At 37.1% G+C, this 26052-nt stretch overlaps 2 protein-coding genes across 2 annotated transcripts in view; both read left to right on the top strand.

Annotated features, from left to right (window-relative positions):
* LOC125776669 (uncharacterized) overlaps window positions 1-26020 on the top strand; it is a 532635-nt gene extending 506615 nt beyond the window's left edge. Inside the window, exon 2 of the mRNA XM_049450175.1 lies at window positions 149-26020. Coding sequence (XP_049306132.1) covers window positions 11549-12634 — 1086 coding nt within the window. The 5' untranslated portion in view covers window positions 149-11548 and the 3' untranslated portion in view covers window positions 12635-26020. The remainder of the gene's footprint in view (window positions 1-148) is intronic.
* Window positions 1-26052, top strand: part of LOC115065890 (LINE-1 retrotransposable element ORF2 protein) — a 247603-nt gene that overhangs the window by 37249 nt on the left and 184302 nt on the right. The window lies entirely within an intron of this gene.

Raw genomic sequence — 26052 nt, 5'->3', positions numbered from 1 at the left:
TACACAACATGATCGATCTGGTTGGCAGTTTTTCGATCCGGAGACAGCCAGGTAGCTTGATGGATCTTCTTATGCTGGAATCTAGTACTACAGATAACCATATTTCGGGCCCCAGCGAAGTCGATCAGCCTCAACCCATTTGGAGAAGTTTCCTTGTGGAGGCTGAATTTACCGACCGTAGTACCAAAGATAGCTTCTTTGCCCACCCTGGCGTTGAAGTCGCCAAGCACGAGTTTTACATCGTGACGGGGGCATCTCACATAAGTGCGCTCCAAGCACTCATAAAAGGTATCTTTGGTCACATCGTCCTTCTCTTCCGTCGGGGCGTGGGCGCAAATCAGCGATATGTTGAAGAACCTCGCTTTGATGCGGATTGTGGCTAGACGTTCATTCACCGCAGTGAATGATAGTACTCGGCGACGGAGTCTCTTTCCCACCACGAATCCCACACCAAACCTGCGCTCCTTTATATGGCCACTGTAGTAAATGTCACAAGGACCTACTCGTCTCTGTCCTTGTCCCGTTCATCGCATTTCTTGGACGGCGGTGATGTCAGCCTTTGTTTTCACGAGGACATCAACCAGCTGGGCAGTGGCGCCTTCCCAGTTAAGGGACCGAACGAAAGATTCGTAGTCCTTATTTCGTTTGCCATGGTCGTCATCAAAAGGGGGGTCTCTCATCCGAGGCTGGTTATGACTATTCACTGGGGATGTTTTTTTACGTGGCGGGTCCCAAACCCAGCGCACAACCCTATGCAGGGGATGTTTCGCCTTCTCACGTTAGCTCGCCTTCAAACGGATATTCTTAGGCTACCCAGAGGATACTTGGTCAAAGACCGGAAGTCGTGAGCTGCTTGAGTCACGTGTAAAATAATCGTTTCTGGCCACTCCCAAATGAATGGCAATCAGAAAACTTTCCTCACTTGCGTGAACTTTTACACATGACTCCATCCTCCACAACCATCATCCACCCCACTCAATATAGAAGAATTCCTCTCACTGGAGATGCTGAAACAGCTTAAGTTCAACAATACAAGAAAACTAAGTCTATTAGAAGCAGCAAACAGAGTCTAATACGGAAGCAGTATCACTATAATCGTCATTTTAATAGTCATCGCCTTCATTTTCGGGAAGAATCTTCTGATGAAATAAAAAGAAAATGAACCTAATAAACTGTCACAACCGACAATAGAAGGACTCAACCAAATTTTCAATACACCTAAAGATTCAAACGAGGACGCTTGAATTTCAAGGGGGGACTAGTTGGCACCCCTTACATTCAAGAAGTATCATATGATGCATTAGTATCATATGATACAAAGTAATATAATATGACACCACTAAATCGCTGAGAGTGCGACATGTGTAGTGGCAACCTGTGGGAAGCGCAGCGTCAGCAAGCTTTATACCCGTTGCAGCGGAGAACGTAGGTTTAGAGTTAAGCGTAAATAATTGTAAATTCAGTCCTTACACAGAATTCAATAAAGGAGCATAGCTCCCAAATAAAGGAGCATTGCTCCCAGAAAAAGGAGCATAGCTATTTTTTTATTAAAATTAATTAAACGTTTTTTAACTTATATATTGTCACCTAATATACAAAACAGCGTATTATCAAAAATAAATGGAAATCGGTTACAGATATAATAACCAAAATTTAACCATTTTATAACGAAAACTCAAATTTTGTTTCAATATGAGTGCAAGATAACCAAAAAATATAACCACTTTAACCACTTTATAACGAAAACTCAATATATTTTTTTATTTTTAACGCAGAAAGGAGTATTATGCGAAAGTACTTCAGTCACCACGGGTATTCGCTCGACCAGGATTATTTTTTTAAAGCGCGCAGAAAAGAGTACTACGCGAAAGTGCTTCAGTCACATACTATAAATCACATATTACACATATACATATGTAGAAGCTTTTTTATAATAGTTAAAATAGAAAAAAGAATAACGCGAAAAAACAAACAAAGAAAAACCGTTAAAAATTCTACATATTTGCTGTTTAAAATGTGGCAACGCTAGTTTTCCTCATAATGGTAAACAACCTAACCTTTTAAATGATGAGTGTGCTAAGTGATTTTTAAATTAATAAATGATTCCCTGGTTTCCTCCTGAATCGGCGTTTTGAGCGAGTGCGTGAAAAAAGTGAGCAATATAGCGTTTTAGTTTACTTGGGTGCATTTACATGAATCATATCATTCATGGTTGCGTTCCAAAACTCGACCGAGTTAAAGTCGCGCAGGTTTTTTTCAATAGAAAATTCGTACGCGAGTTGAACTCGGTTAGGTTTTAGAACGCACACCATATGATATCGCTATCATACAGATATGTATTGTTTACGCCGCCCCCGCCCAATTTCTTTTGTCACGCCTGTATCGGCAGAGCAATCTTTTCTTTTCCTCTTTTTCGAAGTTTTAATTCGCGCGCAACTAAACACTAACTAAAAAAGTTGCGCGCTCTCTTCTTTTGCGACAGCCTAGCGATACAGATGTGGTAAGTGTGTTTCCAATTTATTTTATTTAAATACATACATATATTATTTAAAACTTTTTGGTTTTTTATTTGGCATTTTGTGGAATCATTTGCGCCGATCGTTTCCCCACGGCCAACCACATCTACGGAACGAGCGAGCACCGTGCTCCACCACCCGAATTATCATTGGTCCTTCGAGCCGGATAACAGGTAAGAAGTTGATTTTTTATTTAAAGTGAAAGTGCATAATTTGCCCGATTTAGCAACACGCAAGTTACAGCCAAACATGTTTTGGACTTGTGCTCTGCAAGCTATAAGGCAATAGATTGGTTAATTTGTGCATAATTTATATATAAAACCCATTGTGCTGTGTGATTGGAGACCAAAACTTATTTTTGGCACTCTACCACAAAATCAACGCACAAGACTGCAGGTAGTATTGTACTTCGTTTAAGTACAACAATAAATACACCTGGAAAATGCACTGTGATTAATTTTGTACCAAATAGATACATATGTGTCTCTATTTGTTCTGTAGTAATAATTAAATTATGAAATTGGTAATCACGCACATTCGGAATAAAAAGACCGCAGCACTAAAATGTATAGTGTACAAAAATTTATTAAAGAAGTATTTGACGTTTTACAAATATTCCTTTTCTTAAAATTAAATGTTAAATGTAAAGATGAGTATAGATCGCTGCTGTCGATGTTCAAAACTGTATCGGGACGGGACGCGAAAACGGATGTTGATGTGCGCTGTGTGTCGAACGAATGTGATGAGCGGCTTATCTAGTTAGAATCGTGCGCTTTCCCTTCTGCCCATCCTTTCTGTTGAGTGGTTTGATTGATGTGGTGAGTTGGATTATAATGTCGTTAGCTGTGGTGAACTAAGCTTTCTTATTAGTGTGCGCCCGTTTTTCCGGGAAGAGTGGGCGGATGCTTAACCCATTTAAACATCCTGGGCCCCCTAGGCGAATATTTTGCCTAGTATTGCGTATGTACATATATGCTATTGCATGTATTTCGGCGTACTGCTGGTAGAGTTGCCGAGGGCGCAGAATACATGCTGTAAATCGGTAAATGCCTTTGGTTTTAATAGCTAATTGTATTTTGTGCAATATTGGTGCTGGAGGTAATAATTGATTTTGCGTGCTTTGACGACTTATTGTGTTACTATACCAAAAACGTTGTTTGCTTTTATTAATTTATATCGGTTTGGCATACCGGTAGTTTATTATATGCCTTTTCTGTATTATCGGCAATGTTTGGACTTTATTTATTCTCGCCTTATGAAGGATAGTAACTCCACGCCTGGTCAGATATGGCCAGAATGGGTACTCCTTAGCCCTGGAGTTAGGACTGTGGCATTAGAGGGGTCTTGCGAGAGAATGGCCGTGAATGGAGAACGGCTTCGATTCATAAAGCAGAAAATTCTTCTTAACTAAGTTAATGCTTTGTATAACTGATTCACATAACCCACCCATATAAGGAGCGATAAGAGCGACCTTAGCTTTGTAAGAGTAGGTGCGTCCAGGTATCGCAATGGGGGTATGGTGATCCCTTAACTTGCTTTTAAGATTTTATTTGGTTTTGAAAATTTAAGCCTCTGTGGGGCAATATTGTAAGAAAAGTGTCGCTTTTCCCTTCTTTTTTTTTTTTTTTGAGATAATTTTGTTATGTTTTAGTGCCTATACACTAATTTGGCGTTGTGTTTTTTTTAATGCTTTTTCTACCTTTATGTGGGGTATTGGATAATTGTGGCTCGAGTGGTAGTCGTACGACGTACCGGCCATTATTTGATCGAGTAGTTGAGACTTTAGAGAAGTGCTCACAATACTGATCTTGTATAGTTTTGTTTGCTATTGGAAGTTTCCTTAACTTTTGCGTTTTCCTTAATTGTGAATTAAGGTATTTATTTGTATTGTACTCAACTTGAGTTGGTATGGTTGTAACTAGTTCGGTAACTAGTCCACTTTGTGTTTCGCTGTGCAGCGTTTGAACTTTTTGTGCCTTTGAGCAACATGTTGGCTCTTGGTAATTTTTAGTATTTGGGCTTTCGTGATTTGCTTTTGCAATGGAACCCATGGTTAATTTTGTAAATGCGCTTCTTTGGAGAGAGATCGGATATCTGCTGTAATGAAGCATTGTATGATGTCTTTTCTGACAATATAAGCAGTTAAATTTGCTTTTGCAATCTTTAAAATTATGTGTATGGGACAAGCAGTTTGTACAGAGTCTTTTTGACCTGACAAAGTTGTTCCTTTCGTTAATGTTTAATTTTTTAAACTTCTCGCAAGTTTTAAGTTTATGTCGTCTTGTGCATAGTTCGCATGACGTATGTTTTTTCTGTTCGGAGGTGAACGATTGCGTTTTGTAAAAGGTTTTGTGTGAATTGATTTTGTTACTAACTTGGGGTCTATTTAAGCTTCCATTTTGATCGTGTTTGTTCTTAGTTTTTATTATTTTTTCTTCTAACCTTTCCGCAATTTCATATTGGGTGGTGAGAAAATCTTTCATTTGTTGCCACGTTGGGCACTTTTTTCGTGATGAGAGCGATTGCTCCCATAGAAGTAACGACTTCTCTGGTAATGCGGCGGTGCAAATGTTTACCAGAATAGGATCCCAGCTGTCTGTGGGAATATTTAGTGTCGATAGAATCGACAAGCAATTTGAAACAGTGGATTCTAGTTTGATGAATTCTACACTTGTTCCTTTCTTAACTTTTGGCAAGTTCATTAGTGTCGTTACTTGTTTATCGACCAGTATTCTTTCGTTTTCATATCTAGCTTTTAGAGCTTCCCAAGCCAAATTGAAATTGTCGTCATTTAATGCGAACTGTTTAACTATTTCGCCTGCTTGACCTTTTGTCTTGTATCGGAGGTGATACAATTTTTGTGCTTTTGATAGTTCTGGATGGTTAATGTAAACGGCTGTAAACATGTCCCGGAAGGACGGCCATTCTTCATAACCTCCGTAGAATGTTTCTGTGTCACATGGCGGCAACTCGAGGTGGATGCCGGAACTTGCCTTTTGACTTTCTATTTGTGGCAGCTCTACTCCACTGTGGGGAGTAGGTGCAATTGCTTGAATGAGTTTTAATTGATCGAAGATCATCGCTTTTGTTTCTTCGTACTGGTCTAAGCAGTTTTCGTATATGGCGTAAGCAGATAATTTAAAATTTTGTGGTAGATCTGAATCGTCAGATTCTACGATGGCGTCATGAGCCGCTTGGAGGCGAGTCCAAAAATTTTTAAGATTTTGACTTTTGATTTCTAGTAGCGATTCCGAATTTTCGTGAATCGGTGAGGAGGCAAATCTAGTGCAGTATCTTGTTAAACTGTCACTTTCTGAAATAAATATAGAAACCTGTTTTGAGCGTGTAGCTCCAGGTGTACTTTGATTTTGGTTATTGTTCATTATTATATAGGTTTCTCAGTGTGAACTGAATACTTTTTATGTATATAAACTTTTTTCTCGTAAAAGACGGATTATTTGCTTTTTTTTAATACCGTTACTTATTTACTTGCTATTTAACTTTATTTTTATTTTTTTATTTTAATTTTATTTTATATGCTTCGTTTTCAAGCCGCAATATTAATTTTAAGTAATTTTTATTTAGGGTAGGCACACCCTAATAATTTGCTTGTATGTACTTGTTTTTGTGCAATTGAGAGCTCGTCGAAGAGATCAATATGCTTTGTACATAAGTATGCACGAATTGTTTGTGCTTTGTTCGTAAGCAATTGAGAGCTCGTTAGAGAGATCAATTCGCTTGTTGTGAACAATCCTGCTTGTTTTTGTTTGTCAAAGAACAAGAGGTATTGCCGGATAATTGCCAATGTGGACTTTTAATATTTGTGTATGTTTAAATATACATATATGTATGTATGTATGTACGTATGTTTGAACGTATATTGTTCAAGTTAATAATTTTTTGTATACCCGCGCTTTTTTTTGTATCGTTGTGTCCACCAACTTATGTATTTTTAGTGAAAATTATTTTTTTGTATTCCTTCCAATAAACTTAATTTGTGATATTTGTAATTTGTAACCATTCCGTTTAAATGTTTACGGAAAGTTGCGATTACCTGTTTTTTTTTTTGAAGTTTAATTATAATTTATGGGTTTAATAATTTGGTACCCAGTGTAGGGTATATTAAGAAATGCAGATTCTATGCCGTAAGCACAAGGTACGTTTTTGTATTTTTCAATAGAAGGAGTGCGCGAAACGGAATTGAAAAAAGTTATTTTCTTTTGTACTCTTATATAGTATGTATGTATTTTAGTACGCAAGTATATATACACTGCAGTCCTGCTTATTACTTTATTAAGCATAAAGCGTACTGCCGGAACAAGTAAATACTTGAATTTTTCTTTATTTTTGGAAATCTGGTATGTTTAAGTAAGCAAAAGTAAGCTTCAATATTTTTAAATTGCATATTCCGATATATACATATATTCTTTTAAACAATATTTCGGCTTTTACCGTGTTTAGTAAAATTGTTATAAGCCTTAAGCATATATCAAATAAATAAAGGATATAATACGCTCACTTGGTACTCTGATATAAGTACATATTTGTAGGGTGTATGTGTTGCCTGCCTTCTTCTCCGTTTTGTTCTCCGTGCTGTATTCCAGCTGGCTACCTCCCCGTGCTGTTGTTTGTTTGTATATTTGTTTTAATTATTCGCGCCCGTTTGATCCGTTTTTATGCTTTGTTGTTTAGGTGCTTTTCGCGCCCGATTTATGTTTTATTTGGTTTATGTTTTGATGTTCTTTGTAATTTGTTTTTGTGTTTGTCCGGTCACCTTTTTTGTAATTTTAATATTACATATAAATATATTTTAATTTGTTTTGTTTACCGCACTGTTTTAATGCACTTTTTTAAGCTGGTTTTTTGTTTTCTCAGCACCACACTTTTTGTTATGTGCGCAAATATGTATGTATGTATGATTAGGTATAATTTTATATATAATATGTGTATACATATGTGTTTTATTTTAAGTGTCAGTGCACTGCTAAATTTATGTTTCGTGTACATATAATATGTGGACGTTGTTTATTGTTTTTTAGCTGGGTCACTTTTTTTGTTTTTCCACTGCACACTGTTTTGTTTTTTTTTTGTTTATTTGTTTTGATTGTTCACCACTGCTCTTCACCGCACTGCACTTAAATTTGTCTTAATTTATTTGCTTTAAAAATCCATAGTGCCTGTCACTATGGCTCGAAGGACCATGATTAATTTTGTACCAAATAGATACATATGTGTCTCTATTTGTTCTGTAGTAATAATTAAATTATGAAATTGGTAATCACGCACATTCGGAATAAAAAGACCGCAGCACTAAAATGTATAGTGTACAAAAATTTATTAAAGAAGTATTTGACGTTTTACAAATATTTCTTTTCTTAAAATTAAATGTTAAATGTAAAGATGAGTATAGATCGCTGCTGTCGATGTTCAAAACTGTATCGGGACGGGACGCGAAAACGGATGTTGATGTGCGCTGTGTGTCGAACGAATGTGATGAGCGGCTTATCTAGTTAGAATCGTGCGCTTTCCCTTCTGCCCATCCTTTCTGTTGAGTGGTTTGATTGATGTGGTGAGTTGGATTATAATGTCGTTAGCTGTGGTGAACTAAGCTTTCTTATTAGTGTGCGCCCGTTTTTCCGGGAAGAGTGGGCGGATGCTTAACCCATTTAAACACACTGATTATTTCACTTTGCATAAAAAAAAACACACACACACACTGTTATTCGAAAAAAATTATAAATTTCTTGGACGCACAAACATCGCCTGGAGCGTCAACAATCTCTTTCGGTTTTTTGTTTTTTCTTGTGGTTAATTTGAGTCTAGTCGCTCAACTCTGCCTTTCCATATACTCGTATTGCTCGAATAGCAATAAAGGCAAGCAGCAATAACGCAGCTGCAGTTTCGCGAGTGCAACCAAAAAAAAAAATACAAAATTATAAAAGTGAAGTGAGCAACGGCAAGAAAGCGAAACAGCTAAGGCCAAGCAGCGAAGGGAGAGCAGCAAAGGCAAAGTAGCACATGCCAAGAAGCGCAGCAGTCATCTTAGAGGAACAGCAACAAACAGAATAGTGTAGTGTTAAATTCGAAAATAACCCCGTGAACAAAGTGAAAGTGATTAGTTGATAAATCAAATAAGTGCTTGTGAATTTTTATTTGTATTTGTATTTGCATTTAAATAAAACAATTAAGCACACATCAGTTTTGTTTGTGTACATAGTCGAAGACCAGGTTTGCAAGTGCATTGGGCCGATTACCCAGCAAGCACATTCAAATTAAATTTGGGAAAAATATTTTGAGAAAATACTTCACTAAATATGCAAGTGCAAGTACAAGTACATTGGGCCGATTACCCAGCCAGCACATTCTAATTAAATTCGGAAAAAATTCTTTGAGAAAATAGTTTACTAAATTTATTAATTTTTTTGTGCCTTCGAAAATTTACGCTTCACTAAAAAACAATGCACTACTAATTTGTAGTTTGTCCGTGATTGGTTCTATAACTTTTGCAACATATTTGCAAATATTTTTTAAATTTTAATTTCAAGCTTTATATCCAATTTCGTGCAACATTTCTGCTGTTCCGGTTCAATTTTCGAAAACAATGAAATCCATCAGAGCCTTTACCACAGCTGCAGACGCTCTACTGGAGTTTGACGAGTCTTTTACTCCAACAGCAAACAACTAAAGTGCCTACTCTCTTGAAGTAAAACAAGCTAAACTGAAATCTCTGTGGGCAGAGGTAAAGTCAGAATACAAGTTGTGTTTGCCAAAGATGGATCCTTCCGACACAAAGTCAATTGACGACTTTAAGCTTAAATATTAAAGGTTACCATGCTTATGTGTGTTGCACGGCCTTGATGGGCGAACACATGCATAAGCTCACGGCTTTCAACCAAAGCCATACATCGAATTCTACAGTGATTCAACCTGAACGGTTTCAAAAAACGGTAGAACCCGTGAGGTATTCCATCAACTTACCACCATATGATACCGAAATATTTCATAGCGATGTTTTACAATGGCCCTCATTTAGGGATTTATTTGCCGCCATTTATGAGAATAACTCAAGGCTATCCCCGGTAGAAAAGTTTTTCCATTTGAATCAAAAACGCGAGGTGAAGCAAAAGCTATCGTTTCGAAAGCGCCACTGACGAATGACGGATTTACATTGGCATGGAATAATTTGTTGAGTAGATATGAAAACAAGCGAGTGCTTGCCAGCACACAATTAAATTTATTATTCAAGCTTCCGCACATTTCTACAGAATCTGAGACCGAACTCAGAAATTTACAGCGGGAGATAAATAGCTGCGTTTCAGCTTTACAAATACATGGCATCAATATAGATGGCTGGGATGCCATATTTACGTATTTGTGTTCTATCCGACTACCGGATGTCGCTTTGGGAACAATGTCTGGATTCGGATTCAGAGATCCCAAAATGGGTTGAGTTAGACAAGTTTCTAACCAACCAGGTTAAAACGCTTGAGAGAGTATCAAACCTCAAAGGCGAGTTGAGTACTCGACTTAATATTAAGTCGGCTGATGGATACCAACCTTGCAGTCAAGGATTGGATCCAAACCCATCAATTCCCATCACGCCAAGACAAACAACATTAAATGTAAACTGTTCTCATTTCAATCACACATTCTGAAAACTTGTCAAAGTGTTATTGAGATGCAGCCTAATGCACGGTTAAATGCTGTCAGAAAACTCCACGTCTGCCTAAACTGTTTATCGGACTTACATGAAATCAAAAATTGTAAAAGTATGTTTAATTGTAATAAATGTAAACAGAGACATCATTCTATGATTCACCGGGATCAGAGTGAGGAAATAGCTCAGATGTCCGACAGCACAGACACTACTGAGATTTCTACTAAACCTCATATGGCCTCTATTAAGGCCAATGTATCAAATATGCCTACCAGTCGAAGCATGCTCTTAGGTACAGCCATGGTGACCATATGTCACAACGAGAGCATCTTCACTGCCAGATCGATTCGGGATCTGAAGGAACATTCGTAAGCAATAGTCTACAAAAACGCTTAAATCTGACAAGCAAACAGGTCAGCACCCGAGTTTCAGGATTGAATAATACCGTGTGAGGACGGGTTCAATCCGCATGCTCGATCACAATTGCCTCGCCTCGTAACAAAAGTTTAAAAGTAGGAGCGGAAGCTTTGGTACTTCCAAAATTGACTGAACTGCTTCCATCCAGATCAATTAACCCTTCAATTGTCAAAGGGTTACCCAATATCCCCTTACCGGATAATAATTTCTATACGAGTCAAAAGGTTGACTTGTTGATCTGAGTAGATCTTTACCCGAAAGTTATACTAAACGGGGTAAAATCGAAAATTTTCGGATCTCTCGCTGCACAACGTACAGTGTTCGGTTGGATTTTAACAGGCTCCGTTCCCTCCGAAGAAACGAAGATAAATGGCAAAGGCGACGGACAAAATTCGACAATAATTCAACAACAAACACAAAATCATTTTTGTAGAAAAAATATTTCTAATTTTATATTTAAACAACAACATCATCAGCAGCAACAACACAATAGCAATCAGCGTAAACCATTTGCATTGCATCCAAGGACCACGGAAGAGTTACAAAATCGCACTAAATTAATAATGCAAAATGCATTGGCAGAACCAGACCAGAAGATTGCGCTATCTTTAGTAAACCAATGGCAAAAATTAATGGCCCTAAGTCAGCACCATTATCAGAGATGGAAGACCAAATATTTAAAGGAACTCCAGAAACTAAAGAAATGGAAACATTCCCAACAGAAAGTCCAACTACACGACCTAGTGGTAGTTCGTGATGAAAATGTACCTCCAAATGAATGGAGATTGGGCAGGATAATCAAAGTACATCCAGGGTTGGACCTACGAGTTCGGGTGGTGGACATCCAAACTCAATGTGGCTTAATTTCTAGGCCGATAACAGAAATTATAATTTTACCTAATCAATGTTAATTTTTTCACCTTAATAATCTTGCTTTTCGTTTAGAAAATTATTGAAAATGACAACAATCAACTGCCCCCTATGCGTATATAGCCATTTACTCCGCTGGTGCCGGCGGATGTCCTCAGAAGTTAGGATGAGGACCACATTGATCCACCGATATTGCAGCAACTGCCTCGCGTCGAGCCATTCACAGAATGAATGCGACAGCGTAATACGCTGCAAATGTTGCGGCAACCCATATCACACGATGCTTCATGGCAGTTCAGACGCCGAAGAACAAGACGACGATGTCATTGAATTGTCATGGGCACAGCAGGTGGAGGCAGCGGAAATGGAGGAAAATTCGTTGGCAATTCGCACCTCAGATTCGGAGCTCTATCAACCATGTCAACCGACGTCAACAGTCAAGCATCCGCAAAGCTCTAACCAACGATGCCTAAGACGAGCCAGACTCGAGACGTCTCGTCGACTTCGGCGTGCTGGTAACTTCCTTTCGGATTGGCGGCAAGGCAACGATCGACTGAGACTCGATTCGTCTCAGCGACATTGTCCGGACCGAGCGGAGCTCCATTTGTTCCGCCGGCCACCCCGTCCGAAGCGAAGGCGTGGACGAGACGCTCGTCGACAAGCCGATGCACGCCGTATCATCAAGGACAGGCACGCAACACAACCTTGGCAACAAAGACTTGCGCTATCACCAACCGCCTTGATAAGTGTTCGAACTGCAACGAGGTTCGTAACAGTGTGGACCATGATTAGCCCAGTTAGTTCAGCCACTGTTATCCTCACCTCCACGATTGCACGATTGCGACTGCGTACGCATGCAAGTGGAGACAGCAGAGTGTGCGAACTAATGTTTCGGGACAACCAGGGTGGAGAAACAGAAATCTCCGTGAGTGCCCAAGTGCAACGTCGTCCGTTGCCTCTGACGCCAGCAAGGTCTCTGGAAGACCGTTTATTTCAACAATTCCGCAACCTAAGACTGGCAGATAACGAATTCCACAGGGCAGCGCCAGTCGAAGTAACCTTGGGAGCGGACGTTTACTCCCGGCTCATGTTGCCCGGGCTACAACCAGCGGCAATGGGTCAACTCATCGCCCAAAATACGACACTGGGATATATAATATCCGGTGTCGTATAGTATCGGCACAATAAAGTGCACTGGCTGCCAACGCCTCTCACATTTACCGCCTACCCAGGATCGAGTAAGAGTCGAGTCGTCTCGCCGACCTCGGAAGTTGGTGACTTCAATGCAAATTGGCGGCATGGCAATGACCGACTAAGACTCGATTCATCTCAGCGGCATTTCCCGGACCGTACCAGACTCGATTCGTCTCGTCGACCACCCCATCTGCAAAGAAGACGTGAAAGAGGAAGTACAGGAGCCAGTTAGTTTTAAGTAATTTATTGTAAACTGCATTTGCAGTAATACTGCAAGGCGGGGAGAATTTTGACACCGCCCCCGCCCAATTTCTTTTGCCACGTCTGTATCGGTAGAGCAATCTTTTCTTTTCCTCTTTCTCGAAGTTTTAATTCGCGCGCAACTAAACACTAACTAAAAAAGTTACGCGGTCTCTTCTTTTGCGACAGCCTAGCTATACAGACGTGGTAAGTGTGTTTCCAATTTTTTTTTATTTAAATACATATATTATATGAAATTTTTTGGTTTTTTATTTAACATTTTGTGGAATCATTTGCGCCGATCGTTTCCCCTCGGCCAACCACATCTACGGAACGAGCGAGCACCGAATTATCATGTATACCGTCGCATGGAAATGCGACTGCATCATACATATGTCACATACATCTCTCGACTTGAATTTACTTCCATATATAATTTAGGGGCCTTCCATAAATTACGTCACACCTTGAAAGGGGGGAGGGTATCATTCAGAAGTGACATTGTGTGACAGGGGACAGGGGGGGGTCCCAAGCTGTGTGACATCAAATTTCAAAATTTGTGATGTACAAACGTGAAATTTATAGGTAAACAAAAAATATTAAACATTTATAAACACAATCTTTGTTTTTTAATACTTAAGTTGTAACGAACCTTTTTACTGCCCCTGCTTCTTACAAGTTTAACTTGCTGAGGTATACTCGCCGTGTCCAGGGTTCGTTACAATAAATTTGTAAACATTGAGGCTCTTCTGCGAATCGTACTTTATTTTATTTTATATTATAATTTTAATCAAAGTTACAATTTCTCCTGCGTTATAGCTTCAGCTTTACAACATTTTAAAGATTTTCATTTAGATGCAATTTATATAGCTACAAATGCCCCAGGAAGGAGTGCATTTAACAGAGTTGAACGACGCATGGCACCTCTCAGTCGCGAACTTACTGGTGTACTATTAAATCATGACGATTTTGCGTCACATCTTGATTCATGTAATCGAACTACTGACTTAGATCTAGAAAAACGAAACTTCGAAAGTGCGGGCAATGTGTTGGCTGACATTTAGATCAAGTTAGTCATTGATCATTTTGCAGTCGTTTCTGAATGTGTTGCACCAACTGTTACTGGACTAGATATTGAACAGGCTATGATGTTGAAAAATAATGCTGCTTGGTATGCTAATCATGTAAGCGAGTCACAATATTTTTACAAATAGTTAAATGTGAAGCTATTGCATGTTGTGGTGTAAGACGTTCTAGTCTTTGGAAATTATTAAATGAAGGATTTTTACCACTACCTGTGTTAATTAAACAGACATCAGAAGGTTGGAGTTTGCTCCATTATTACTACAGATATTAACTCTCCAAGCATCATCCCATCTGAAACAAGTTCCATGTGATAGTTATTGCCCTAGTGCCGAGTCGTACTTATTTAAAAGATCGTTTAGCTTATGTGGCTTATATTTTTCTTCATATAAAGCCACCAATTAACACAAACAATCACATAAAAAACCAGAGCTGTTTTCTATCGCGAAAATTCGTCCTCAAAGAATTGCGGCTAGACGTGCCCGAGACATTCTCTGTTTAATGAATGATGACGATGCTTTATGGATGGAAGAAGACGATGTTGATACCAAAGATGTTCCTGATATCCAAATTCAGAACGAAAATTAAGTGCCTGATTTACCAGTAATAAATGATATATGGAGTGGTCAAAAGTCCATGGACACAAGATGATTAAGATTTATATTTTTAATTAATATGTCTGTACTTTAATATTTAACTAAATGTTGATTTTATTAAAGAAAATTCAATAAATATAAGAATAAATAGAATAACCGTTTTTTTTTTATTTTTTGATAAATCCATAAAATTGGAAAATGTGTTACGTCATGAAAGGGGGGAGGCTAGTTCAAAATGTGACAACTTGTGACAAGGACGGGGGAGGGGTTAAAAAATCCTTAAATTCGTGTGACGTAATTTGTGGATGGCCCCTTACTAATCACCGGTGTGTTACTATTATATTTCATAAATTGAATCCGAATCCGGAATGAGTAATTTTTTCGCCTAATATTTTGTGGTTTAATTTAAATCTCCAAGTCTTCACCGTGACTTTTGTGAAGTAGTATTGTTTTTTATAGCCCTTATAGGGGGGAAACTTTAGTATACCATCCCACGATTTCAGGGTTAACCTTTAACTTATGACGTGGTAGTAAATTTTACACCTTGTGTTTTGATTTTCTCATAATCATAAAAAAGGCTTCTAAAACAACGACACATTTTTCAAAAAAATACAAAGAGTTTAAAATTTTCTTTCCAAATACTGTAATTAGAATTAATTTAAATCAGTTTAATGAAATCTGTAAGTATTATAATAAAAAAAATCTCTAATAAATTTTAGCAACCAAAATTGTGTAAAATTTACTACTACCTCTAAATCTACGTTTCGAAATTTGACCTCATAAGTTAAAGGTTAAAAGAGATATGGTTGAATAGGGCTGATGCTCCAGATTAAGCAAATATTTAATTGTTGCCGCAAACTTATAGTTTTCGAGATATTTGCATTTGAAGTTGAAAATTTTGCAAATTTTATTTTGCAATTTCTCGATTTCTAGTAATTATTTATTTCATATTATGCACTTTTTATGCACTTATACTTCATTACATTGTTTCTACATATTTATCTTTTAGTAATTATTTGGTTATTTGCTTAAAATAAGCATTTTATATTTTACACAATTTTCATTCCATGCACAATAACAAAAGTATTCCGTGTTTACAGATATTAAGTGTTGCCATAATTACACATTTATCAAACGAATAAGAATGGATATCAAAACTCAAACGCAGAAAACAAATACGATCTGAAATAAATTTTCCATTGTAATAAAAAAAAGTTTTAAGCTTATAAGTATGTTTAATCTAATAATTGGCACGATTACGATTTTTCCGGCGGCGCGAGTTGATGGTACTAATGGATAGAGGAGGTCCTCAGGATTAAAAAATGTATACGCATATACCGTCCTCAGACTCATAGTTTCCGAGATATTTCACTTTAAAGTTCCACAATTTTACATGCAATTTAGTCCTATTTTGTTTTGTTTTGTTTTTCTTCACATGTCATTACAAGTACCAGTGTTGCCACATATTGTGTTTTAAAGAAACTATGAAAACTTTTTCTATTTAAAAAAACAATTGAAAATTTGAAAAAATTTCCATTCTATAATGCGTTTTTTCTATTTAATATGTAATATACACATTTTTGATTATAGTTTCAGGACACAAAGTATGGCAACACTGCTATTTGTCATAAATGTAAACACGCAAATCACTTGAAACTTTCAATGTGCAAAATAATTTTTAAAGTATATTTATTTTCTTAAAAAATATACAATTAGTGTAAATTTTTGATGAATACGAATGTGTACAGTGTAATTAAATATATATTAATTAAAAAATATGTGAAAAGTGGGTTAAACATAGTGAAATAACGAGCATTGTTTTTACAAATTTTTGAACTTTAAAGTGAAATATCTCGAAAACTATGGGTCTGAGGACCGTATATGTGTATACATTTTTTAATGCTGAGGACCTCCTGTATCCATCCGTACCATGAAATCGCGGCGCCGGAAAAATCGTAATAATTTTATAAAAGGATCATAATGATTATTTGCAATACAACAAAGGTAAAACAGGGTAAACATTAGTCCATTCGCGTCCCACTTCTTTCGGGAAGGGCGGCCTTCTGTTGCGCTTCGGAAAAAAGAACCTTGGCCGATCCAACACCGGAGTGTGTCGGATTTTTTTTGAGTAAAACTCCTTTTTGCGTTGGCGGCCTGCCCGATCAAAAATTATGATGTATGAAGAAAGGGGCAATGATTTATGTATTTGGGGAATAATCTTATTTTGTATTCATTTTTATTCGTTTGATAAATGTGTAATTATGGCAACACTTATTATCTGTCAGCACGGAATACTTTTGTTATTGTGCATGGAAGGAAATTTGTGTAAAATATAAAATGCTTATTTTAAGCAAATAAAAAATTATTACTAAAAAATAAATATGTAGAAACAATGTAATGAAGTATAAGTTTATTTTAAAAAAATCCGTGCACGCATTTAAGAGGAATAAGCAGTGAAAATGAGATACTAAACTAAACCCAACCCTTATTATTTTCCAACAATATATTGTTTATTTTCGGAATTGACGAATATACTATATATTATAGTTTTTTTGGATTCTTACTAGATCACTTATATTTATGTAAAGAGCAACTTGCATTCTTGTTCTCTCCAATAACTAGCAGGTAGGAAACAAAGTTATGACCATAGATAACGTTATGACTATCGCAACCATGAAAATATTTTAGCTATTACAGAGAACAAGAATGCAAGTTGCTCTCATAACAAGCAAAAAAGTAACGGAGGCGAAATGGGGCATCTCGACAGGCAATTTAATATTGCAAAAGATGTGTTTTGCTATCAATATTGCAAGCATTTCCGCTAGACTGGTAGCTGTTAGCAAACGTGTAAGCGACTTTTTATTGTTCACTTTTGCATTCCTTAACATATTTGTTACTTAGAGTGGGAAAAAAGTAACACATGCTATTTGATGTTGGAGGATGGAGTCATGTGTAGAAGTTCACGCAAGTGAGGAAAGTTCTCTGATTGCCATTCACTTGGGAGTGGCCAGAAACGATTCTTTTACATGTGACTCAAGCAGCTCACGACTTCCGGTCTTTGACCAAGTATCCTCTGGGTAGCCTAAGAACATCCGTTTGAAGGCGAGCTAACGTGAGAAGGCGAAACATCCCCTGCATAGGGTTGTGCGCTGGGTTTGGGACCCGCCACGTAAAAAAACACTCCCAATGAAAATCAACTATAAGCCTCGGATGAAAAACCCTCCTTTCGATGACGACCATGGCAAACGAAATAAGGACTACGATTTGAGGGCATGCACCTGGAATGTCCGGTCCCTTAATTGGGAAGGTGCCGCTGCCCAGCTGGTTGATGTCCTCGTGAAAATAAAGGCTGACATCACCGCCGTCCAAGAAATGCGATGGACGGGACAAGGACAGAGACGAGTAGGTCCTTGTGACATCTACTACAGTGGCCATATAAAGGAGCGCAAGTTTGGTGTTGGATTCGTGGTTGGAGAGAGACTCCGTCGCCGAGTACTATCATTCACTACGGAGAATGAACGTCTAGCCACAATCCGCATCAAAGCGAGGTTCTTCAACATATCGCTCATTTGCGCCCACGCCCCGACGGAAGAGAAGGACGATGTGACCAAAGATGCCTTTTATGAGTGCATGGAGCGCACTTATGAGAGATGCCCCCGCCACGATGTCAAAATCGTGCTTGGCGAATTCAACGCCAGGGTGGGCAAAGAAGGTATCTTTGGTACTACGGTCGGTAAATTCAGCCTCCACGAGGAAACATTCCCAAATGGGTTGAGGCTGATCGACTTCGCCGGGGCCCGAAATATGGTTATCTGTAGTACTAGATTCCAGCATAAGAAGATGCGTCAAGCTACCTGGTTGTCTCCGGATCGAAAAACTACCAACCAGATCGATCATGTTGTGATAGACGGAAGACACGTCTCCAGTGTTTTAGATGTGCGTGCGCTCCGAGGTCCTAACATCGACTCGGACCACTATCTTGTTGCAGCTAAGATTCGCACCCGCCTCTGTGCAGCAAAAAACGCACGCCAACAAACACAAGGAAGGTTCGACGTCGAGAAGCTGCAATCACAACAGACAGCCGAGCGATTTTCTACTCGGCTTGCACTCCTGCTCTCTGAGAGCACTCGTCAACAACTCGGTATAAGGGAACTGTGGGGCGGCATTTCAAACTCCTTACGTACAGCTGCAACCGAAACCATTGGTTTTCGGAAAGTGCAAAAGAACAGCTGGTACGACGAGGAGTGCCGTGTCGCAGCGGAGAGAAAACAGGCTGCCTACCTCGCAACGTTACGATCGACCACAACACGTGCGGGATGGGATAGATACCGAGAGTTGAAGAGGGAAGCGAGACGCATTTGCAGACAGAAGAAGAAAGAGGCCGAAATGCGTGAGTACGAACAGCTCGATAAGCTGGCCGACAGGGGTAATGATCGAAAATTCTACGAAAAGGTGCGGCGGCTTACAGAAGGTTTCAAAACCGGAGCATACTCCTGTAGAACCCCCCAAGGTGATCTAGTTACCGATACCCAGAGCATACTTAAATTATGGAGGGAACACTTCTCCAACCTGCTGTATGGCAGTGATAGCACAACACCGGGAGAAGGCGAACCCGATACCCCAATCGATGACGATGGAGCAGGCGTTCCATTGCCCGACCATGAAGAAGTTCGAATAGCAATTGCCCGACTGAAAAACAACAAAGCGGCAGGGGTCGATGGATTGCCGGCCGAGCTATTCAAATACGGCGGCGAAGAGCTGATAAGGTGCATGCATCAGCTTCTTTGCAAAATATGGTCGGACGAAAGTATGTCCAACGATTGGAATTTAAGTGTGCTATGCCCAATCCATAAAAAAGGAGACCCCACAATCTGCGCCAACTACCGTGGGATTAGCCTCCTCAACATCGCATATAAGGTTCTGTCGAGCGTATTGTGTGAAAGATTAAAGCCCACCGTCAACAAACTGATTGGACCTTATCAGTGTGGCTTCAGACCTGGTAAATCAACAACCGACCAGATATTCACCATGCGCCAAATCTTGGAAAAGACCCGTGAAAGGAGAATCGACACTCACCACCTATTCGTCCATTTCAAAGCTGCTTTCGACAGCACGAAAAGGAGCTGCCTTTATGCCGCGATGTCTGAATTTGGTATCCCCGCAAAATTAATACCGCTGTGTAAACTGACGTTGAGCAACACGAAAAGCTCCGTCAGGATCGGGAAGGACTCCCCGAACCGTTCAATACCAAACGAGGTTTCAGACAAGGCGACTCCCTATCGTGCGACTTCTTCAATCTGCTGCTGGAGAAAATTATTCGAGCTGCAGAACTTAATCGAGCAGGTACAATCCTTTATAAGAGTGTACAGCTGCTGGCGTATGCCGATGATATTGATATCATCGGTCTCAACACCCGCGCCGTTAGTTCTGCTTTCTCCAGACTGAACAAGGAAGCAACGCAAATGGGTCTGGCAGTGAACGAGGGCAAGACGAAATATCTCCTGTCATCAAACAAACAGTCGTCGCACTCGCGACTTGGCACTCACGTCACTGTTGACAGTCATAACTTTGAAGTTGTAGATAATTTCGTCTATTTAGGAACCAGTATTAACACCACCAACAGTGTCAGCCTGGAAATCCAACGCAGGATTACTCTTGCCAACAGGTGCTACTTCGGACTGAGTAGGCAATTGAAAAGTAAAGTCCTCTCTCGACGAACAAAAGCCAAACTCTATAAGTCGCTCATAATTCCCGTCCTGCTATATGGTGCAGAGGCTTGGACGATGACAACAACCGATGAGTCGACGTTGCGAGTTTTCGAGAGAAAAGTTCTGCGAAAGATTTATGGTTCTTTGCGCGTTGGCCACGGCGAATATCGCATTCGATGGAACGAAGTGCTGTACGAGATATACGACGACATTGACATAGTTCAGCGAATTAAGAGACAGCGCCTACGCTGGCTAGGTCATGTTGTCCGGATGGATGAAAACACTCCAGCTCTGAAAGTATTCGACGCAGTACCCGCCGCGGGAAGCAGAGGAAGAGGAAGACCTCCACTCCGTTGGAAGGACCAAGTGGAAAAGGACCTGGCTTCGCTTGGAATATCCAATTGGCGCCACGTAGCGAAGAGAAGAAACGACTGGCGCGCTATTGTTGACTCGGCTATCATCGCGTAAGCGATGTCTACGCCGGTAAAGAAGAAAGAAGAAGCTATTTGATGTTCAACGGTTATCTCGCTCTAACAAATGGCAAATATCGCATGCTGCCTTGTTCTAACAGAATACATACATTTCTTAGCAAATCTCCTAATAGTATGTTACGGGTAACAAATTCCTTTGCTAGCGCATAGCTTACCTATGTGTTATGGATAACAAAAGGTATTTGTTACCCGAATGTCTGTTGGTGTTATTATTTTGGTTATCAGTTTATTACCTTTAACATATAAACATGTTAGCAGGAACAAGCAGTAACAAACATACTGTTACCCATTTGTTACTTCTACAAAATTCAATTCTTTTAAATAAAATTCATTTTTTTTTATAATTTCTTTTTATTTAATAATAAAATCAAAATAATTACATATTTACTTAAACTAATAATTTGCTTATTATTATTACGTTCGGCAGAAAAATAATACAATATTAAGTTTATTTCAGTATAAAAATTATAATTCTAAAAATTCTGTAAAATTTTGTAAAATTAGAAACTTCAACTTAAAACTAATATGTACAATTGAGAACTAATATATACAACTTAAGCCTAAAATGTGCAACTTAAAACTAATATTTATAACTTAAAACTAATATATATAAGTAATAATAAGAAAATTTATATTAATTTAGCCTTAATTTTATGTTTTACTGTTTAAAACGATTGTGGCTTAAGGCCACAAATCTCCGGAACTCCCCAAATATAGTAAGGGTATTCAGACTAGCCTTGTTAATTCGTTAGTCGTTATTTGGTAGTTTTTTACATGTATTTTGTTGTTGTAAAATTAAGAAACTATCGTTCTACCGAGTAACGAACTATCCATCTGTCAAGCTTGATAATTGTCTCGTTACTCGGTAGTATCACATCAGCTGTTCTCCTGCTCCACTGTACATCAATTTAGAGTACTTACTCTTAATAAATTTTATCTGCTCCACAGAATTTTCAATTAAATTACTGACACTTTTTGATTTTGCACTTTGTTGAGACATTTTTACTCTCTAATAAAATTGAATCAGTTGCTCTGGAATAAAATGAATGTACCATACTACAAAGGCAGAACAAAAAGTATGTTCACAGTTAAGCCTTTTAACGAAGTATCAACTAACGAATTATCAAATTAACAGGCTTCGGTCTGAATACCCCTAGTGTTTTTATCTTTGTCAAGAAATATATTTAAAATGAAACGTTATAAGTTAAGCCATGCAAATACATACTAGTAAAAAAACCTACCAAAAACTAACCCTACGCAGTTAAGATTTAGTAGGGATTCCTTCTCTTTGCGCCACTCTAAATTGTAGTGGTACATTAGATCGTCAGAAAACATACCACTGCCTTTTGCGCCCTTTGACTTCAATATTAGCCGCATCTGTATAAAAAAAATTACAGTAAATTATATCACATTCGCACAATATTTAAAAACGAAATATTTACCATAGCATCCATGTTTTCCTTTTGTGAAAGAAAGAGCGCACGAATTACGAAACAATTTTAGATGACCGGCTCTTTAGAGTGTCAGAATAAATGTGTCTCTTTATTTCAAAGATTTTCTTGCTTTTATAGTTTTACAAAAATACTTATCTTCTAATTTACAAAAATTCTTATTTGTGGGAAAATTCCACAGTGCTGCTTATTCTTTATTACTATCATGTGGCTGCATTTGCATTTAATATTTATTTAGGATCAGTGTTTCTTCTCATATCTTAATTTTACATATCTTCTGGTTTTCTTAAATGAATGTATCTTCTTATCTACCAGACTATCTTCACACCATCTGTATTTGCTGTTGTTCTTGGGTTAACATGGGATGTAACTCCTCCCCCCTTAGATACAAAACTCTCCTGAGGTTTGTTTACAATTTCTATTCGCATTTATTTTCTTAACATATACAAGAGAAGGCTTATTAAAAGTAAAATAATAATAAAAATTACAAATGAAATTGAATGATTAATTTTCTTATAGTACTTAAGTTCTTCTATTTTTTCTATGTTCTTTAAATGTTCCAGTCTCATTTCTTCAAATGAAATTTTATTTGTAAAATTAGTTTCTTCATTTACAGGAAAGTAAAATCTTTGTTGGAATATTTTTACCTTATTAGAGAAAATTTGATTGTTAATTTCTAGTGTACAAATTTGGTAGTGTATTAAATAATTTCCTTCCAGTATTACTTTCCTGTGATCACAATCTTGTACTAGCTTAGTATTTTTCAAATTTTTTAATATTAATGTTTCATCGTCAATTTCAATTATTTCTGTTATTTCGTTCTTAATTAATAGACATGTTTTTGTAAAAATACAATGTTTTGAAGTTTTTAATTCATTAAGTGTTTAGTCTTTTTCATATGTATAAGTTTTATTATTGTAATTAAAAACTGTTTCTGAAACGAAAGTAATTTCTCTCATTGGTTCATTTGAAATGGGCTGAATAATTTTTAATTGAACTGTGCTAAAATTTCGTGGTACTTTTACTATTAAAAGGAGCAGTTTTTCTGCATACTGAATTGCACACATTTTTAAATGTTGCAACTTAAATAGGTCTATTTCGTATATATCAACTTCTTCACTTGTCAAAATTCCTGGATGTAATAATCCATGTTTGGCGGCTGCAATGCTATCTTGAATATGATCAATTTTTTCTTTAAGGACATGTATTTTTAAGATTTGCTCGTTAAACATGTTGTTTAATGCAGCATCCTTTAGAATTTTATCATTTCCTCTTTCATAATCTAGTATTTTTTCCCTGTCTTGTTTATTTAATTGTTTTTTTTCAAAATATTTATTTATTTTAACTTGTTGGTTTAAGGTTGTAATAGAATTGTGCATATTTTGATCAATCACCTTTAAGTGATCCTCAATATATTTTCTATCTATGTCATCTATTGTTCCAAATAAATATCTATTCATTGTCCCAACCAAATTAAATAATCCTCTTTTATGCCTATTCCCACTAGATTTAAGTATTAAGGGTTTGACTTTTGTTTTAAGGATTAAGAGTTCATTCCTAAGTAAATCGCGATGTAATGGCCTCAAGAGATTTGTATTAAAAGTCATGTTGTTGATTAAATATAAAATTTCATAAGTGTCTATGGCGTGTATTATAAATTCTGATGAAACTACAATTTCCGTTTTGGATGTACTAATTTCCACATATCCGCTGTTTTCATGAATCGGTTGGATGGTTAAAATGGACATTGCTGTTGGAGCCATTGTCATTAGTATCAAAAATATTAGTGTCCAGTTGATTTGCAAATTTATTTTCTCTTTTAATATTGGTTATATGTACATTATCTAGTTTAAGCTTCCTATATCGTGGTGCGTTCTTATGACGTACTGCCACATAATTCTTAACAAATGCTTCTTCTTTATTTATTACAACATTTTCTCTTTTTTCATTAAGTTTTTTAATATTGTTTTCTTTTATTTCTTTTAATTTTTTGATTATTATTTCTTTATTTACTTTCCCATTTTCTATGTAAATTGGTCTTTCCTTAGTTACCGAATGAATCGATTTGTTATAAAATTCTATACGTTCTATAACGTTCTATATCCGAATTCCCTGTATGACTATTTGGCTTGGTAAAATGAACCTCTATATTTTCTATGTTAAAAAAATCCTTAACATTAACGTTATTAAATTCATTATCAGCTATAATTTTTCTTGGCTTTCCTTTAATAGAAACATATTGTCTAAGTTTTTCAACAAGAGTCAAACTATTTCTGTTTTCTAAAAGCAATGCCATTGCAAATTTTGCGAATTTATCTATAGTTTTCATGAAAGTTTGCTTTAGGAATGTAAAAGTATCAACATGAACAATATCATTAATTTCAGTAGGAGTTTGTGTTATGTGAAACTTAGGTTTCAACGGATTTCTGTCATACTTTACTTTATTACATATATCGAAATTGTTTATAAATTTTTTCTTTCTTTATTAGGATTCGGTTTAAATCCTTCTGTAGTTAAAATGTGACCAAGATATTCAGTAGTCTTTGCAAAAAAATTGCATTTATCGATTTGAATTTTTAAACAGTGTTCTCTTAATTTTTTAAAAACTTTTTCTATACTTTCCTTGTGTTCTTGAAGAGAGGAACTAAATATGAGAATGTCATCTAAATAAACAACGCATATTTTATTAATGTATTCTCTTAAGACAGAGTTCATTAATCTTTGGAAAGTGGCTGGGCCGTTCTTTAGACCAAATGGCATCCTTATGAATTCATAATGACCTAACGGTGTAGAAAATGCAGTTTTTTTCCTATCACATTCTTTTATAGGAATTTGATGAAAACCTTTGGCTAGATCAATTGTCGTAAAATATGTTGCTTGACGTAATTTTCCAGATATGCTATCTGTATTTGGAATTGGGAATTTATCAGATATAGTTATTTCATTTAGAGCCCCGTAATCTATTACTATTCTCTATTTCTTTTCACCAGAATTATCCATTTTCTTTGGGACAATCCAAAGTAGTGAATTGTATGGGGAGCAGCTTTCTTTAATTATTCCCTGGTCCAGCATTTCTTTAATTTGTTTGGTTATCTCCTCCTCGTGTATTTAAGGGTATTTATAAATTTTTGAATATACAGGCTTTTCAGTTGTTGTAACGATTTCATGTTTTATTTCATGAGCATGGGTTAGCTGTTCATTTTCTCTAAACATAAGGTCATTATTTTTCCGTAGTATTTCCTTTCTACAGTATTCACATCGGGCCTTTCTATAATTGAAAAGTCTTTCTCAATGGGTTCAATTGAATGAATTTCTTCCTTAACAAACGGGCATGGATTTAAAAATTGAATTTTGATGTCATTAATATAAATGTAATTTTTTTCAAAATTAATTATTGCATTTAATGGTATCAAAATATTCTGCCCTATTAAGCAGTCGAATTTTCTATTAAAAAATGGTGTTAAATGCCAATGCACGAAGTTTTCACTATTGAATTCGGTAGGCAAGGGAGTTTTCACTTCTTCAGTAATGAAAAATTCACCACTCATTGTTTTTAATTTAATGAGATTTTTTAATTTATTTTTCCTAAATCCTAAATCTACTGTACTATTTAAAACTGAAGTTGTTGAACCGGTGTCGATTAAACACTTCAATCTATTTCTGCCTAGAGTTAGTTCTACTATTAGTAGCTCCTCCCCCGGTCTGGTGACCGAAATTTTTCGCCCTGATTGTAATCCATATGGTAAAAAATGCCTCGTTGGCTTCCGGTGAAAAGGCTATGGGTTTCTCACTATCAAATTCGTACTTAATATTAGTTTTATCTAAAATA

The sequence above is a fragment of the Bactrocera dorsalis genome, chromosome 2 (genome assembly GCF_023373825.1).
Source record: "Bactrocera dorsalis isolate Fly_Bdor chromosome 2, ASM2337382v1, whole genome shotgun sequence".
NCBI lineage: Eukaryota > Metazoa > Arthropoda > Insecta > Diptera > Tephritidae > Bactrocera > Bactrocera dorsalis.
This window is presented reverse-complemented; position numbering and strand designations above follow the sequence as displayed.